This window comes from Drosophila ficusphila, unplaced genomic scaffold (genome assembly GCF_018152265.1).
Source record: "Drosophila ficusphila isolate 14025-0441.05 unplaced genomic scaffold, ASM1815226v1 contig_636, whole genome shotgun sequence".
Lineage (NCBI taxonomy): Eukaryota > Metazoa > Arthropoda > Insecta > Diptera > Drosophilidae > Drosophila > Drosophila ficusphila.
In genome coordinates this window covers 1-17,488 of record NW_025064569.1, presented here as the reverse complement: position 1 = coordinate 17,488, position 17,488 = coordinate 1, and the positions used below count along the sequence as shown (strand labels likewise).

At 45.2% G+C, this 17,488-nt stretch overlaps 7 protein-coding genes across 11 annotated transcripts; 2 read left to right on the top strand and 5 right to left on the bottom strand.

The window, feature by feature from the left end:
- Nucleotides 1–79: 79 nt before the first annotated feature.
- Nucleotides 80–2,223, bottom strand: LOC108098226 (myotubularin-related protein 2). Its single transcript, XM_017201011.1, has 2 exons — nt 579–2,223; nt 80–524 (listed from the first exon to the last, which is right to left on the bottom strand). The coding sequence occupies exons 1-2, from the start codon at nt 2,110–2,112 to the stop codon at nt 199–201; spliced, it is 1,860 nt and encodes a 619-aa protein (XP_017056500.1). The 5' UTR covers nt 2,113–2,223; the 3' UTR covers nt 80–198.
- A 164-nt stretch (nt 2,224–2,387) lies between these two features.
- LOC108098210 (metallo-beta-lactamase domain-containing protein 1) lies at nt 2,388–3,239 on the bottom strand. Its single transcript, XM_017200970.2, is given in 2 exon segments — nt 2,388–2,653; nt 2,655–3,239. Coding segments are annotated over 2 exon segments (687 nt in total). The 5' UTR covers nt 3,117–3,239; the 3' UTR covers nt 2,388–2,428.
- A 175-nt stretch (nt 3,240–3,414) lies between these two features.
- On the top strand, nt 3,415–6,916 carry LOC108098194. Of its 2 annotated transcripts, XM_017200934.2 has the most exons (5): nt 3,420–5,282; nt 5,758–6,037; nt 6,091–6,365; nt 6,423–6,618; nt 6,684–6,916. In XM_017200934.2, the coding sequence occupies exons 1-5, from the start codon at nt 3,539–3,541 to the stop codon at nt 6,889–6,891; spliced, it is 2,703 nt and encodes a 900-aa protein (XP_017056423.1). In that variant the 5' UTR covers nt 3,420–3,538; the 3' UTR covers nt 6,892–6,916. The 2 variants fall into 2 exon arrangements, with proteins under 2 accessions (XP_017056431.1, XP_017056423.1); XM_017200942.2 differs by lacking the exons at nt 6,423–6,618; nt 6,684–6,916 and having other exon boundaries at nt 3,415–5,282; nt 6,104–6,190.
- Nucleotides 6,911–12,527, bottom strand: LOC108098164 (phosphoribosylformylglycinamidine synthase). Of its 4 annotated transcripts, none has more exons than XM_017200907.1 (4): nt 12,419–12,527; nt 10,999–12,097; nt 7,818–10,094; nt 6,911–7,763 (listed from the first exon to the last, which is right to left on the bottom strand). In XM_017200907.1, exons 2-4 carry the CDS (start codon nt 12,086–12,088, stop codon nt 7,066–7,068), a joined length of 4,065 nt encoding a protein of 1,354 aa, XP_017056396.1. In that variant the 5' UTR covers nt 12,089–12,097; nt 12,419–12,527; the 3' UTR covers nt 6,911–7,065. The 4 variants fall into 4 exon arrangements, with proteins under 4 accessions (XP_017056396.1, XP_017056404.1, XP_017056411.1 ...); XM_017200915.1 differs by having other exon boundaries at nt 12,415–12,518; XM_017200922.2 differs by having other exon boundaries at nt 12,368–12,482.
- A 254-nt stretch (nt 12,528–12,781) lies between these two features.
- On the bottom strand, nt 12,782–14,106 carry LOC108098213 (protein slowmo). The gene is made up of 2 exons (XM_017200986.1): nt 14,063–14,106; nt 12,782–13,952 (listed from the first exon to the last, which is right to left on the bottom strand). The coding sequence occupies exon 2, from the start codon at nt 13,870–13,872 to the stop codon at nt 13,246–13,248; it is 627 nt and encodes a 208-aa protein (XP_017056475.1). The 5' UTR covers nt 13,873–13,952; nt 14,063–14,106; the 3' UTR covers nt 12,782–13,245.
- A 441-nt stretch (nt 14,107–14,547) lies between these two features.
- Nucleotides 14,548–15,175, bottom strand: LOC108098218. The gene has a single exon (XM_017201000.2). It carries the CDS (start codon nt 15,173–15,175, stop codon nt 14,648–14,650), a length of 528 nt encoding a protein of 175 aa, XP_017056489.1. The 3' UTR covers nt 14,548–14,647.
- Nucleotides 15,176–15,338: 163 nt separating this feature from the next.
- Nucleotides 15,339–16,783, top strand: LOC108098209 (sesquipedalian-1). The gene is made up of 4 exons (XM_017200954.1): nt 15,339–15,449; nt 15,521–15,856; nt 15,921–16,127; nt 16,378–16,783. The coding sequence occupies exons 1-4, from the start codon at nt 15,389–15,391 to the stop codon at nt 16,647–16,649; spliced, it is 876 nt and encodes a 291-aa protein (XP_017056443.1). The 5' UTR covers nt 15,339–15,388; the 3' UTR covers nt 16,650–16,783.
- The last annotated feature ends 705 nt before the right edge of the window (nt 16,784–17,488 follow it).

The window sequence follows — 17,488 nt, the reverse complement described above, 5'->3', positions numbered from 1 at the left end:
TTAGGATAATCAAAGGTTTTCTACTTACCTTTTAGCTGTTAAATTATTTGACGTACGTGAAAATCAAAACACCAAAATATATGATTTTCTAATAAGATTGTATACATATCTATTCTATTTTTTGTATATGAAATCGGACCTAAGGTCACATTTACTATATTTTTGCGTAAATGTGAAGGAAAAAAGTATAAAATCCGGTTAGTGCATAGGCGAGGCCAGTCGAGTGGTTGTTTGCATGCTATTGCTGCGGTTGTTGGACTTGAGCCGCAACTCATTGACGAGTTTAAAGAGCTGGTCCTGCTTAGAGAGCAACTCGCGAGTTCGCTGACAGCCATGCTTGGGGACGTTAAGACCTGGATTCCATCGACAATATAGGCCCTTCCACAAGCGAACAGACCGTACGCTGGCGATGGGGCGCAGTACCAGCTCAGCCCCGTGCGTGAATGAGGGAAACAGGGGATTCAAATATTGGTCCAAGGAAGAGTTAATATACGTCCACAAAGATGTTGTTTTGTGTTTAAGATCTGCAAGATATTTCTGGTTCATTTTTTTTTAATTCCAAAAGCAAAAAAATTTACCTTCGGACACACGTTCGGCCTCCGTGTTACAAAGGAAGGTGCCGAATCGGCACGAGTACAAGTGATCCACGACTGTTATTAGAAAGTGCTCGTTGAACTCGAAGGCATTGTTAAATTGCTGGCTGACCTGCCACACACTGTCGATAAATTGTAGAAATACTGGGGATCTGTCCGCGTCAGAGTGCTTGTTGTCACCGTGACCGATGCGCTGCTGAAACTTGTGGCCGAAAGAGAGCCACTCCTTCTCGATAAGTACCTCGAAACCGCGCAAAGTGCGATAGTAGGGATCGAGGAGCAGCATAGAAAGCGCCGTCAGTTGGGCCGTGCGATCCCAGCCGTCGGAGCAGTGTACTACCACGGAAGTACTCATGGTCTCCACCTTGTCCACGATTCTGACTGCTCCAGCTAGGATGCACCGAATGTGCTTTAGCCATAGTGTGTTGTCGATAGCCGTCTGCCACTTTGAGTCGTCGGTAGTGGGAAAACAAGCCTCCTTTACCTTGCGTAGGCTCTCCCGCATTACATGTATATTATGAATGTCAAGGAAGTTGATTTCTACGTTTTTGTAAGCGTCCTCTGACTCGTAGCCACCGCCTTTGGCTTTGTTGGCAATCGCATTGGCGCTGGGCCGCGCGTCCATGATGGTCAATTTATCTGATTGAGCGTTTGCTTCCATAATAAAACTTAAGTAGGCCTCGTCGTCTGAATTTCGTTTGCCACTTACGCCAACCAGAGGCTGGGAACAACGAGTAATAGTCGCTTGGGTCCGGGGATTCATCCAGGACAGCACTGGCAAGCGACAACGCGAGCGAAACTGCGCAACGCGCCTCAGGAAATCATCAGATGCCGCCTTGGGCACAGCCCACACGGCCGGATAGCTGTCGCAAATGGCAAACGACTCATTTAGTTTGGTGGCCCGCCACATATCGTTGGGAACGCCAAGGCGCCGCAACTCCGCCAGCGGTTCATACACTGACCATCCATCCCATCCAACGCTTCCGTTTACTGAGTTGGCCGCTGAATAGGCGAAAGCAAATAGGCGTCCACTGTACGAGAGTGGAAAAGCATTCGTCTGCAGCTTTTCAAACACTGTCCTGCGCGAGTGATTTTGCTGCTTGTGGGCGAAGCGCAGGTTGCGCATGTCCTTGCAGAATATTTCTATGCCGTATGAGTTCTCGCCTCGTGACGTGGCACCACCAATCTTTTCTAAACGCGCTATCACACCCAGGGGCACGTCCACAACCACGGGCGGCTCCTGATCCCGTAGAGGGAGCGACCGAAAGTACAGGCGGTAGTTGGTGATGGTCAGTGCCCCGAACACTGGCCCGCGGTAGGGACACACGTAGGTAACGTCGTTCTTTTGGTCCTGGTCCTCCTCGCCGGCCAAGTAACTAAAGGGCGTGTCCCGCAGAACGCCGTTCTCTCCGCCACCATGCTTAGAGCCCAAGGAACTTGACTTGGAGCTGCTGTCCAGTGAGTTACTGCTTGCCGCCTTGGATGCCAGCTTGTCGGCCTGGCTTGCGGGGAGATCCATTTCGGAATGAACAGAAAAGATATTTGGATATCGTGTTAATAGTTGTACCGCTCAGTTTTTTTATTTGGTGCTAAATGCAATTCACCAAAACTCATGCAATAGTGTTGCCAACTCCCAGGCGCCAAATAATACCAATTTTAACCCATCTGCTAAATTTTCCGTTATGACGTTCCTCTATGCCGCGAAATTTAAATACATTCAAATCAAAACTAAACGTTTTATTATTTAAACCTTTGAAAAATTTGCTATTTTTTTTAATTTTTAAAGATAGTTACTCGTTTGGAAGAAAACATTTATTTATAAAGATTAAACCCTTTTAGCAATTAGAAGTCATATCTTTTCTTAACTTAATCCGCATCGATGGAGTTATGGAAAATATCGTTCCATGTCCTGGGACTATGAAATTGCATATATCTGCCATTTTACTGCGCTCCTGACGTTGAAGCTCCTCATTTTCGCTTCCAGCATCCCTCCAAATGCTATCATCTTCAATGTCTTCCAGACGCTCGAATAAATCTCCGGTGATACCAACCCGCCCCCCCCAACTGTGTGTTGTTCACAATTACGGAAACACAGCTGAGGGTATGTCCTGGCGACCTTCTTACAACCACCTCGGCGTTTGAGTCCAGCGCTAGCTCCTCGTCATTTTGCCCACCTCCAAAGTGACCCATGTAAAGGTCACGATGGGACACACACGCACCGACCAAGTGCATCCGTGCCTCCTGAAACAGGTAGTTGCATCCAATGTGATCAGAGTGTCCGTGGGAGCACACTACTACGTGCACCTCATCAACACCTACACCGTGTTTGGCCAGCAAAGAACGGAGGTGCTCGCCGTCCCAAGCCGTCATGGTGTCTACTAAGATATTGGTGCCATCCCTGCAGCGGACCAACGTACAGGAGCAGTTGGCCCTCATTGCGGTTTCGTCTTCTTCATCTCGGCAGGAGTAACCAGCCTGGAGCACAATCACTTGGTTGTGCGAATCAGAATCGTTGGATCCCATTGTTGTTAGGGAAAAACATCTGATTTTACGCCTTCCGCTTAGTATGACCCTATTTTGTCAGATAACAAACGCGTTTGTGAGAGTTTTACAGTTCGCTTTGTGACTTTTTTCTTCAAAACGAATATTAACAGATATAGTAAATAGTTAGCTCCTAGGAACAGATGTCAATGCAATAGAGTTATGGAAGATATTATACATGATATATTATCCAGTCCCGGCCGTGTGTAATTTTGAAGAAATTTTAACACTTTTCCTTTTTTTAAATTATTATTTCGGTAAAACTGGTTGGTTCCAATTTATAATCAAATTTAAATTTCACCACCTGGTCACACTGAGACCAGCTGTTTGCCGCACATCTCACATGTTTTTACGGAACAATTGTGATATTATTTAACTTTTTTCAATAAAAGGACCAAATAACAATGTACATTAACTGTCTACATCGAGCGCAATGGAAGTACCTCCAATACCTATTGCAAGTGCGTCAGTTTCAGCTTCTAAGAAGGCACATCAATATTGGCGCAAAGCCACCTATACAGGCAGTGACTTCTCTGCGGACGACGGGACACCAGCTTAGTTGTCGTTCCCACGTGATAAACGGAGATCTCCAGGACAGCTTCGCTGGAACGCCGGAAAAGGATCCTTACCTAAGTAGGTTGGAGGAGGCAGAGTCGCTTAACATTCTTTTGGGAGTGTTAGGAAACAGTGAAGGCCTGCATAGCTGCAATGTGGCGGATGTAATCTCCCTTTTGTGGAATCATTATCAAGGTATAGAACAGCCAGGAAAAGATGCGATTACCAAATGCCTGCTCAGAGAAGTGCTACCTATGCTGGGCCCGCAAATAGACCAACTGGGGGTCAACGATCTCAGTCGGTGCTATCTTTATCTGCGTAAAATGCACATACCGAATTCCGAGCCAGTCGTGGAGGCCGTTCTAGTAAGAGCCCTTCAACAGATAGATAACCAATTGCATGGAGCCGTCGTTACTCCTCTGACTGCTTTGTCACGCCTCTCGGTTGGAATAAACTTGGAACGCGACTTCTTTACCCCACTTGTGTGCAGGAACTTTGTGCCGCACTTGGAGAATCACATTAGCCAGTGCCACACTGAGGAGCAGGTGCGGCTGCTGTCCACGTGTCTATTTCAGCTACATTTTTTTATTGGTGAGGAGCTGCTTACAAACTTTAAGCAGCGTGTAATTAAACTACTTCAAGACGGCGTCCTTAGCAGCGCAACACCTAAGGCTCTTCTAAAGGTGCTTCACATGCTAAATATTCCATTGTGGTCACAACATAACACCCAATTGATTCGGAAAGTCATGTTAGCTTTGCGGCCTTGCATTATTCAGATGGAACCCGGAGACTTAAAGAGCCTGTGTCGTGCATTTTTACACCATCAGGAGCCCGCCGCTTTAAAGGAGCCGCTTAAGGAAGCCACGGAAAAACTGCTACAGTCTGAAAGCACTGGCGACGCTCTATCTTGTGCGGTTCCCTTCGCCGTTCCCACACAAAGAGATAAATATCTCCAACTCTTTCGTGAACTGCTTTACTCCAAGGACGGCTGGCTGCTCCCCAATGCAAGCGGACACTTCTTCAGTGTTCTGCGTGCGTTAAAAATCTCCGACCTGGGATTCTGTAACACATACTGGTCGGGGGTTGTACGAGAGCTGGAGTCCTGCCCGGAGGAGCAGACTCACCTGCGGTTTCTAAGGCACTGTCAACGCTACATGAACTTCAATAATAATTTGGGGGGAACGTATCGACACTTCGATCTGGAACGAAAGTTAAGTCGCATGTGTATGAATGCCGTTGAAGAGGACATTGCGGGCAGGCTGCCGACGAAATTCGCACGGCTGGCAGCTTTTGTTTTGGCCTATGGCCAGACTCCATTAGCCTGGAAAAAGTTTCCAAACATTCTGCTGACCAAGATGCTCGCCATGGCTCCCCAGCTTGCCATCCAAGATTGCTTTCTTCTCAGTCGGGGCATGCAGATAGCCTGCGAACTTAGGTTTCGCCAGCACCTTCCCTCACTTATTGGCATGCAGCTGTCCACCATGGACAGCATTCTCATTGGCTGTGCAGAAAGGCATTTATCCAGCGCTGAAAAAGACCCGCTAAATGCCAGTGAACTAAGCATGATTGTTAGAACACTTAGTCATCGCAAAGGTAAGTAAACAAGAACAAGAAAGGAAGCTAGCTTCGACAAGCCGAAGCTAACATACCCTTGCAGTCATCAAATATGTCGAACAAAATACATTAAGGTATTATATTTCTATTAAGTTTCTATATTTTCGACGGTTGTTCATATGGCAGATATATGGTATAATCTTCCGATTTTTATAAAATTTAATTTGAAATTCGAGTCATTAATATTCTATATTATTATGCTTTTCTGATGAAAAACAGCGATGTTATAATTTTTTCCTTTAATTTCCGTTAATCTTATATAGACTTTTCGATCTTTCCTATAGCGGCTATATTTTAAAGTTGCTCGATTTTTGTGAATCTTTTTCTCGCTTCAAGGGTAGTTCAAAAAAAAAACAAAGTTTTCGAATTTCCATAACATTAAGTTTCCGAAAATCTAAAAGTCGAGACTCTGGACTATAAGGTTCTTTCTTCTTTTAACATTTCTTTCACACAGCTTTAAAAAACACGGTGGTTTACAACCAAGCTCTGTCGCAGTATAAAAGTCTTCACTGCAACGATCTCAGCTCCCGAGTGGTTCGGGACATGGCATACAATTTCAACGCTTCCCATTTTTTTGTACCCGAACTTCTAGAGTCGATGTTCGGCTATATTTCCGAACAGCATGAGCACATTACCGGCGATACAGTGGAGAAAGTGTTAACCTGCTCTTACAATTTAGGTTATACGCCTGCCTCGATCGAGGCTTTAAATCATGCTGCTGAAGTATTACTAAGGTGGGCATAAATGAAATTCATAAAGATTTTTCAATTATTAATATATTCTTAAGAGACTTTGATCAGATGAGTGGATTGTCAATAATACAGGCATGCCTAGCGTTGTGCTTCTACAAATCAATACCTGAGCAACTTATCAACCAAGTATTTTGCGTGAAGTTTATACAGCGCATTGAGGATGAAATACAAGTCTGTTACTCAAAAGCGACCTATCCGGATCGTGTCCTAAACCTAGTTATGCAGCTGAATCGATCGGTTTGCTTAGATTTTCCCGAGGCGAATGTGCCCTGGTTTCAGCAGAACTATATCGAGTCTCAGATAAGCAAAAGTAAATAAAGATGCTTTTTCATTTTGTTTTTAAGATTCTTAATTACATGTTATTTAGAGACTGTGCCGCCCAGTGGATCGATGACAGAGGCTAAGCAACTTCTACAAAAACTTCTTCAGAATGAGAATTATTTCCGTTGCAACCACACAACTCCTTACGGCTATCAAATAGACTTTGTGATTCATTTCGATCGGGATAAGAAGCCCATTCCAGCACCTCCTGTCGAGTCTACAATGTTGGATCGAATAACAAAGTCGGTATATGCAATTCATGTAATTTATGCAATTAATTAACTTTATGTACAATTTTCATTTCCAGGGTGGCAATACTGCTGCTAAAACTCGACTCATTTTGCGAAAACGATCTGACCGCCTTGCGTGGCCCCGAATCTTTAAAGATGAGACACCTTGAAATGATGGGCTACAAAGTGATGCAAATCAACGAACATGATTGGAACTCAAAATATATGAACTCGCCCGCAGCCAAGGTCAACTACCTCAAGTGTTTGTTGCAAATATCCCATTAGTTGAGACTACAGCCTGGAATATGTTGCAATCAGCATTACGTGTATATATTTTGTTTTTTAAAAAGATTTGTGTATTTTATAATAGAATGTACATATATATATTATGTGTATGTACATATATAATATATATATATATATATATTATGTGATTGTACATATATATATATATTTTCCTTATTGGTCCGACGTTACACACCATCTGTACGCATTGTTAAACATTATTTGCCAAGGGCTCTCAGCCTCTGTAGGAGAAACTTCGAATGAAGGTGGCACATAGGGCCACTGGTACATAGCGTAGCAACGCTCAGGATGTGGCATTAAGGCCAAATGGCGTCCATCCGTCGAACAAACGCCGGCAACCCCTTGAGGACTTCCGTTTGGATTAAGAGGATAGAGTTCCGTGGGCTCGCCTGCATCATCAACATATTGCATTGTCACCAGCTCGTCCGAGTGTAGTTGTTTTAAGAGTTTTGCATCCCGGAATTCAAAGCGACCTTCCCCGTGAGCCACCCAACAGCCTAACACCAGATTCTGCATGCTTGCAAGCATGATAGAACGATTGACTGGAATTCGCACGGTGGACCAACGGCACTCAAATCGTTGCGATAGGTTATGGACAAGAGCTACATCGGGTTCTACGCCTACTTCGCAGCCCGGCCTTCCGACAAATCCAATAAGAGTCATTAATTGGCATCCATTGCAAATGCCCAAGGAGAACACATCTTGCCGGCGCTTGAAGGCTTCAAACTGAGGAAGCAGGCGGGGGTTATGGAGAATGTTGGCTGCCCAACCCTTAGCTGATCCTAAAGTGTCCGCGTAGCTGAATCCGCCGGGAAATATAAGACCCCGGTACTCCGATATCCTCGTGGTTCCTAAATTTATAAATAATTATTAATATTATAAATCGGATATATTTTTGGGCTTACCTTGTAAAAGATCCGACATGGTCACATCGTGCACCTCAAAGTTTGCCTTAAGCAGACAAGCCATCATCTCACGTTCACTGTTGACGCCCTCCTCCCGGAGCACGGCTACCCGAACTGGGACATTGGACCGCTTCAGAATAAGCTCGGACTGCAGATTGCAAGGACCCCGGTACTGCGGAGCTCTGCGGTATTCAAGGCTATCGTATTCTGCTTTGACGCACTCTGGGTTGGCCTGAAGCTTTTCTAGCTCGTAACTGGTGCGTTCCCACTGTTGGTACAACAGGCGGAGGGGCTGATCCAGCAGCACTGACACTCCCTGTTTGACGACCACTCTGGAATCAAGTCCAAAACCGTCGGTCATGCCCAAATAGAAGTTTGGTACTCCGGCATCACCGTAAATAGATCGAACTCGCTCCAAATCAGTCTCCAATATTTCCACTACCCATCCGCACTCCTCCGCAAAGAGAAGAGCCAGCTCGGGACGATTAATTTTCGCGGAAGCCGCATCGTAGTTCTTTAGCGTGGCCAATGGTTCGGAGAGGTCAAGCCTGAGGCCACTCAACCCGCCAATGGCCATCTCAACAAGGCAAACGAGCAAGCCACCGTCGCTGACATCGTGCCCTGCCCTAAGAAGACCTTCTCCCAACATCGACTGGGTAACTGCAAATGCCTTGCTTAGCAGGTCACTTCTGGTCAAGCTTGGCACCTCTATGCCCTGCTGGGCGTAGACCTGAGCTAAAGCTGATCCACCGAGGCGAAGGCTGTTTTCTAAATTTATCCAAAGCAAAACGGTCTTTAAGCCCGAGCCGGGACCCTTTAAGTCGGGTGTAACTCTAAGCCGCACATCTGGACAGGGAGCGTAAGTGGAGATGACAAGGGTTCCCGGGGACTTAATTGTCTCGCCTCCCACCTTGGCAGCCATAGAGAGAGAGTCTTTTCCCCCGTCGATGGCAATATGGAGCTCCTCAAGTATCTGACATAGTTCCTTGCAGGCATCAAACATCTTGGCTCCCTCCCCGGGTAGTTTTGCCGCCCACATCCAGTTGCCCGAACATTTAACGTCCTTCAGTTCGCTTATCTTTACAAAGACGAGGTTGGTAAGCGCTTCAGCCACACACATTCTAGCCATTGCGGCCGGATCAAGCAAACCTTTAAGAGGCTGCGTACCAATTGAGGTGGCGATTCCAGCGTTCGTGAAATGGGAGACGGTGGTTAGGGCGTAATCTGATAGAGGAGCTTGAAGGGGACCTACGCATTGTTGCTGCGCGATCAACCCTCCAACACAGCGATCTACCTTGTTTGTCAGGAAGCGTTTGCTGCCTACTGCAACCAAACTTAGAACTCTTTCCAGAGCTTCATTAACGAGCAAGTCTTTCGGCAGACAAAGCTCCTTTAGAGGCGTATGCTCGCGGCTTAGTTGGAACGTTCTCTTTGGCATGTCGCCCAAGACGTGCTTAAGCTCCAAGTCGAACGGTGAAGGCTTGCTGCGATTAAACTCGTTCAAAGCCTGTTTTAAATCTTTCGGAGCAGCCTCCTCTAACAGCGTCACTCGACCGTCACCGGTCACCACTCCCACAAAGCTAATAGGACATCGTTCACGCCGACAGATCTTTTCCAGCAGATCCCGGTGTTCCGCCTTACAGAGAATGGCGTTGTTCTCCTGGTACTCGGCGCCCCACAACTCCAAGGCCGTGATTGTTGGATCGCCTAGGTTAAACTCTTTGGAAAATATAACAGCCCCAGCAAAGCCTGGCTCGACAAGTTCTTTGAGCACGTTACCATTTCCACCAGCGCCCTGATCGTGAATAGCGAGGATAGGATTTTGCTCGCCCAATTCTAGGCAAGCGCGCACAACGCGATTTAATTTGTTCTCCATTTCAGCGTCTCCCCGCTGAACGGCGTTGAAGTCTAGTTCAGCGTCTCCGGATCCCTGTATCTCTACGGAGCTTGCAGCGCCGCCACCAACCCCTATCCTGTACACTGGTCCTCCAATTTTGGCCAGCAACTGACCACGAGCTGGCGGTAGCTTCTCCCGCATCAATGCGGGCATGGTACCAAGACCGCCGCTGAACATAATCGGCTTGACATACTCATCCCGCTGGCTGGCGTCAGCCGCACTGTTTAGGCCATAAGAAAGGGCGAAACCGGAGATTAATGGTTCTCCAAACTTGTTTCCGTAGTCCGAGGCGCCATTGCTCGCTTCTATTAGAACCTGAAGTGGAGGCGCAAACGTCACTGGATATTTAAAATCCGCAGACTCGTATGGTTGTTTGTAACCTAGGCGGATTTAAGAGAATCTTTTAAATTTCATAAATAAACGTACTGACGACGCTCCGGAAGAACGTGAATAGGTATCAACTACATAACAAGAAAATCGCCAACTAAAAAGTGTTTTACAATACGTTAAGAAAATCACTTGGTTCTGTAGATAAGGTGGTTAGAAAGTAATAATAAAGAAAATGATGATTATATGTATATCCTTGCAGGCAGGCACGTATCCAGGGAGGGTGCCCGGGGGCCCGACCCCCCCCGAAATCTTTGAATTCAAAAATTTAATTTAAGATTTTTCATTAAAAAGTCTTTAGTAGAAGAAACCTAACCTAACAGGAATAATAAAAGATCAAACGTCACGTACTGATTAAAGATTGATGTGTGATTTGCCTTTTTCTGAATTTATTCGAATAAGTCCACATTTTTTATTGATTTTTGTCCTTGAGCCCCCCCGAAACAAATTTCTGGATACGGGCCTGCTTGCAGGTAAAGGTTTTAAGTGTACTGTATAGTATACTCTTACAAGATGAGTTAAAACAGAATTTATATCAATATTCCCACGATTTGTATACCCTAGAAAGGGTATTATAATTATAGCCAGAAGTTTGCAAAGCATTTTTATAAAAACTTATATCTCAGTTTGAATTTTACAGTCAGGCAGACATAGATGGACTCGACTGGTGACCCTGATCAAGGGTGTATATATTTTATGAGATCGCAGTAGTTTCGTTCTAATTGTTTCATAATTTTTAACAAATAAAGTCAACGATCTACTCTGCGAGCAACGGTAAGAAATAACCGATATCCTTAAATTGTATAAAGCAAGGTATTTTCCAGATTATGGCAAAAAAAATCGAATAATCACAAAAGAAATAAGCAATGCTAGTGGTGTTATTTATGCTTTTCTTACCTGGAATGTTAAGAGCTCCTACACAATAACCAGCGGTGCCTGCGATTGGAACGCCACCTCTGCCGACACCCTGAACATCACGCAGACGTCCTCCCGTTCCGGTTGTGGCTCCGCTGAACGGCGCTACAGCGGTGGGCATATTGTGAGTCTCCGCCGTAAAAATCAGGTCAGACTGCACGGTCTTTAGACACACAGGCCCAGGATCCACTACGGAAGATGGTACTATAACCTGGTGCTCGAATCCCACAATTGCGCTGCTATTATCACTGAACTTAATGGTGTTGTTGGGGTTTGTATGAGCCTGCGTGTCCATTATCATTCGGATCAAAGACTTGGGCTGCTCCACTCCATCGATCACTATCCGCCCGCGGAAGAACCAGTGACGCGAGTGTTCGCTATTGCTTTGAGCACAGTCGAACAGCTCTACTGTGGTGGGATTTCGGACCAATTCCTTGCAGAACAAATCGTGGTAGTAGTCCAGATCAAAGTCGTTGAAGGCTAGGCCCAGCTCTTGATTGATTTGCTCTAAAGCTTTACGACCTTCCTCCAAAACGGGAATGAAATGCCATTTGGTCTGACGCTCTGGAAGCTGCTCATCAAAGCTGTCCTTGGGAATGTTCTCTTTGGTATAAAGGCACTGCGTCATGCGGTCGCCCAGCAGAGGAACAAACGTGGACGACTTACGCTCCTCGGAGCCCTCCTTAAAGGTTAGCAGGTACCGAGTGGAGACTTCGACACGCTGGACCTCGGAGTATCCAAGGTTGTGGAAGATGTTTACGCAGTTCGTAGAGTATGGCGTTGAAAAGTTGAAGCGCGGTCCAATCTCAAGAAGCAACTGCAATTGGCTTTCCGGCTGAAGAACGGACTGCTTGGCCAGGCTTTGGCCACTCCTCAAGGGTTGCTTTACGAGCCAAACCAGTAACTCTTCCAGGGACAGCGAGTGCTCTGCCTGCCCGTTGTACTCGAGATGATAACAGCGCTCCATCCGCACAGATACCACGCCGGAATCCTCCTCCTGCAGTCGTCGCAAGACCTTCAACTCTTCGGCCACAGAGTGCGCCTGAGCATCGTAGCAGCGGATTATTACCATGTCGATTGGCTGCAAAAAAACGAAATGCGGATTCAGAGAAGTGCGAACTTCTTGCTCGTCGAATCGAAAATGAGCTCGGGAAGCCGTTGACAACCAGTAGGCTGAGCCCACGCTGAGGGTTATCAACTGAATCCACCTAGACCACAGCCGCCGATCAGGTTACATCGATGAACCGAATCACATGCAGCAATCGCTGCACGGCCGTCACAACTTGTTATTGTTTTTTGCTAGCTGAGAATCTGCTGATAAGTTAGTGTAAACATATTTTCCGTCACAAACAGGGGCTTGATTGATTTAATAAAGCAGCATTTAGGAAAACAACTAACTAACTAAAGAGAGCACACGTGCGTTGAAGCTGAGAACTACGATCGTTTTGAGGCTTCAGCTTTGATTGCCTCCTATGCTACGCTTTATTTTCACCACTCTATGCCGACCTCGCCAGTGTTGGGCAACAGCGGGCACCGTTTATTTAAATTTACCCGATCGACGTTAAAACGTACATATTTATACATAAAAAATATAATAAAAAATAAAGAAGTTTTTGTGAGAACATAGCTTTTAAGAACTAAGGTCTAAAAAGGTTTTATTTTCTTAAGTCGGACAAAAATTAGCTGTACCGTGTTGATATTTTGAATTTTCAAATATTTTTTTACAATAAGTATATATGTATATAAAATAAGAACACCTATAGAATAAGGTTTTTTCAGTTTTATTTATATACACAAGGACTTGAAATTCATTAAACAGTACAATTTGGCGGTAAAGCGATCAAATAAAATAACAAAATTTAGTTTAAAACTTGTAGGCAAATATAATTGCTTTTCTGTTTCTGTGGCGGTATGCAAAACGTACATTGCCCATGTACCTTATCAATATTGATTTGTCGCTATAAATTTGGCCAGGTCTAAGGGCCATTTATATCGGCCAACAGCCGACAGACTTGGTTGATAACCGAGTCATTCAAAAGATTTTTGGTAATAAATATATTTAAGGCTTGAGAAAACAACTAATTGTTGAGCCAAGCGTTGTTGGTTATCTATCTTGCCATCGGTTTATTGTTGTACTAAAACGGCGACCTAGCGCCAACTTAAATAATTCATTACTAATCAGCCCGCTCGCGACCTTCCACTGTCGCCTTGCCGCCGCTGCATATGCATCTACGTAATGTGCATTGCCTTCGCCGCCTTGGCGGCCTGCACGCTAATCTCGTCCATGCTTTTGCGGGCGCTTTCCGTGACCTCGTGTATCAGCTCGTCCGTGCCGCGAGCGATTCCCTTGACCTCTGTATTGATCAGCCCGATCACCCACTCCAGACCCTGGCGACCCTTGCTTGCGTTTGTGCTGATAGTCGAGGTGAGTAGGTCCTCCATGTAATGAGACAGCGGGACGCCAAACACCGTGACGGTGGCTTCTTGTTTGAGCAGCGTCTTGCTGGCGTCCGCCGGATGCGGCTCGTAGTAGAGCACTTCATCGACGCTGATGTTGCGGCAGAATGTGAGGTTGTTTGTCTTTAACACCATCTGCTTGCGCTCCGGGTCCACCGTGGAGCGCTCGCTAGCGAAGCACGTCTTTGCCGTGCCTATCAGCGCGTGTGTCCACTTGGGAAAGTACCACTTGGACTGCACCAGCCTGTGCGTGTGCAGCACGCCGTCCACCACTCGGCGCTCGACTACGTCCGTGCCAATGATGGAGGGCGTCATCGGGTTAGGATACTTGCGCCACGCCGCCTGCGTGACCGTCTCCCAAGGATGGTTAAAAATGTGCTCTGACGTCCAGATTTTCATTATGCAAGCGCCGTTGTCGTCACCGTCGGAAGGAAGGTGTGTATCCTGAACTGACAACTGAGCTGTGGGCTGAGCTGAGCCTGCAGGGGCAGACGAAACGGGAAAAAGCGTTAGGAACGGTTCACGGCTTAAATTTTGACAGAAAAATCGGAATAATTTTATATTTTGGACACAAGTTACGAGAGCTGACCTTTACTCGTGTTCAGTGTGACCGTGGAAGAGAAGAAAAATTGAACTAAATATACCATATTGATAACTACTATTTAGTATATTTAATAGTATTTTAAATGGTTCTTACACAAGTATTGTTTATCCACTCATATGAAACTTTAGGAAAGTAACTATTATTAAATGAATTCTTTAATTCGAGAAAAAAAAAATACCTCGAAAGAAACAAACCGTGTTTGTTTTTCCAGTATTGAGCTTGATTAACTTTATTTTTACAACTTTTGGATACTTTGATGGCCCTGAAAATTGCCTATTAGTCACCAGAATGTTTTAAAAATACTGAGTTTAGAATCTTTTTATATTTGCTACAGAATTACGACTTATAAGCAGGCGAAATTGAATTATTAATGCATCATCTCTTTGAACAGTCCACCAAAAATATAGAAGACTAATTTTACTAAAACTCCCCCCAAAACACTTTTCGGCTTCTAAAGAAGACAGGCGTGGTCAAACTGTCGATAACCATTTTATTCATGTTTATAAACAACTTAACGGCCAATTCTTAATTATACTTGTTTCAAATTATTGTGTTGTACCGAGATAGGTTCTACTCCGCGCCAAAGGTCCGTACGTACTTTTCATAGGGCCGCTTGTCCAGTCGCTGCAGGCGCGATTGCAGGAACTCGCGAAACTTTCTCATTTCGGCGGCATCTTCCTTGATAAGTCGTCTCTCCTCGTCTACGACCTCGCCTAACAGCTCCTCACTGTGCCCTGCTGCTCGTCGCACCACCGACCGCTGCAGACGGGCACTTATTTGGTTTACAATCTTGTCGCTCTCATAGTCTAGGATTTTGGCCAGTGCTTTGGCCGGAGTGCGTCGCGGATTGTGTGAATCAAGGGTAAGAGCGTTGCTGGGGCCGGCGACCGGATCCGCATCCTTCTGAGAAGTTTGACCAGGAGGAAAACCATCCGCGGATTCGGCCTGCTCGATAAATTCGGTCAGCGAGGGCTCGTCGGGATGCGACTCGCTGAGCGTCGTGTTATTTTGGAAATTTGTAAGGTGAAATATGCCATTAGTGTCGTAGAACTTGTAGCCCAGCATCTCCAGGGCTATTTCCGTAAGTAAGTACGACATTTGACCAGACTTTAATTTGCGAGTCACAGTACGGGAGAATCGTAGTTTTACTGCCAGCAACTGATAATCAAACGGCCGGTGTGGCAACACTGGAAATCAGCTGTTTGGGAAGCGTCATTGTTTCTCGCTTACATTCTTACTTGCTTAAAAAATAAACGAAATAAGCAAACGAAGCGTTTAATTTCACTGAATGCGCCTAAGATCGCTCTGGTCATGAAAATCAACGAAAAAAACCTATACGTCTTTGCGAGAACGCCGCCCTTTGACATTGAAGGTATACGAAGAAACCCATTTTTCCCATTTTAATCAAAAATTTAATCAGTAAATTATAAATACACCTTGCAGGTTTCCTAAATAAACGCGGCGAAGTCAACAAGGCCTTCCAACGACGATATTTTGTGCTAAAGGGCAACTTGCTTTTCTACTTTGAATCGAGGGTGGACAAGGAGCCACTCGGTCTAATCATTGTAGAGGGTTGCACCATCGAATTGTCCAACGAGGTGGACAACTTCTGCTTCGAGATCGCCTTCAACGGCAACCGCACCTATGTCCTTTCCGCCGACAACCAGGAGAGCATGGAAAGCTGGATGAAGGCGCTTACCTGCGCAGGCTACGAGTACAAGAGAATCATCCTAACCGAGCTACAGCGGCAACTGCAGGAGATTGAGGACTCAAGAAACAGTGAGCTAGCCCTGTCTGACATTAAGATTTACGTACCCTAATATGGTGTATTTTTTATATGCAGAAATGCTTAGTAATGCTGACGGACCGCAAATTTCCTCGGAAGGACCTAAGCCCAGGCCTCCGCCTAGGCGGACAAATCCTTTCAACAGACCAGCCCCTCCTCCACCGGACAGTTCGCTGAGGGGCGGGGTGGTAATGTCGCCAATGCCTTTTATCAATGGGTATTTTGGCTCCAGCAATGCGCGCCTACAACAGGAAAAGCTTATGGGTAAGAATGTTATAAGCGTCACCGCCAGCTGTTTTTAATTGGGTGGGCGATATGGGTGAACCGTTTGTCAGAGCCTAAGATAAGGGCTGCGTTGTCCAAGATCAATCCAAGCCCAGATCAACTGTTCATTGACTGATCGCAGCTTATTAAGCTTAGCCAGCTGCTGTGAAAAAAATGACTTTTCGCGACACTCTGAGCAAAATATGTTGCTTATTTCCAAAAACAGACTACAAACCCTTTTCAATTTTAGATGCTAACGGTAACGGAAGTCCGAGTGGAACGCCTAAAGCACATCGCCGCCCCACACCAGGGACTTCTGTCGCCACCAGCGTTTTTTATCCTGATGCACGAGATCCGGGTGCGGCTAGCAACATCCACCACAAAACCAACGCCGAGCGACAACGACGAAAGGTCAAGGCGCTAGAAGATTTCACCCGCAACCACGAGCGTTTTAGGCAGGAACTGATGCCAGATGTGTCTGCCTATCGCGAGCGCCAAGGACAGCCACTCATACAGTTGTGATGTAGGAGTGTTCTGTGCCAAGTTATTGTATTAACCGTTTTGTGAAACATCAAAAAACCCTTTTAATTAATTATGCCTACCTTAAATATATTTGTTTGTTTAATAAACGAAAAGTACGTTTATATAATATAAAAGTCTTAATTTTGACATAATTAGTTTAAGGAAACTCGCGGTCAAGAAAAATATACAAATTTGAGAAAAAAAACAAAGCGTAATAATTTTTTTCTAGGATTTTTTTCAATGTCTCCCGATGTAGTCGTCCGATCTGGCCCGCCCCAACTTATATTTTGGTAAAATTTAATTAAGATAGCTTTAAAACTAAAAGACTTATTGTTTTCTAACAGATCGATTAAGATGGTTGTTGGGTCAATGAGCTTTTTTATTAACAATTACCTATGGTGGTGCCCAAATAAAATAAACCCGCACAAATTTCCCTTAAATATGCACTTATTTATTTTAATGGCACCAAGGCCTTAATATACCAAGTAAATGTTTGTTCGAGGGTTGATTAGGCAGGCAGACCGATTTGTCTGTGCCTTTTTTACAGCGAAAGTATGTTGGGCAAGCAGACCGATTTGTCTGTGCCTTTTTAGTCGCGAAAGTAAATAAGCCGAAAGGTATAGGCAGGCGATCAGCGACCGTGCCTTCTGCAAGCGAGTACCAAATCGAACTAATATAGAAGCTGCTTGAAGTGGATAAAGGCCAGGCAGCGATAAGTAAAAGTACAAAAGGAAGTTAGCAATTTCAATATAGGTATGACAGTGTTGCCGCGCAGGGCAAATAGCAAAACAAAGGCAAACATCGTGAATTTAGTTTACGTTACGATTTGAATTTAATCA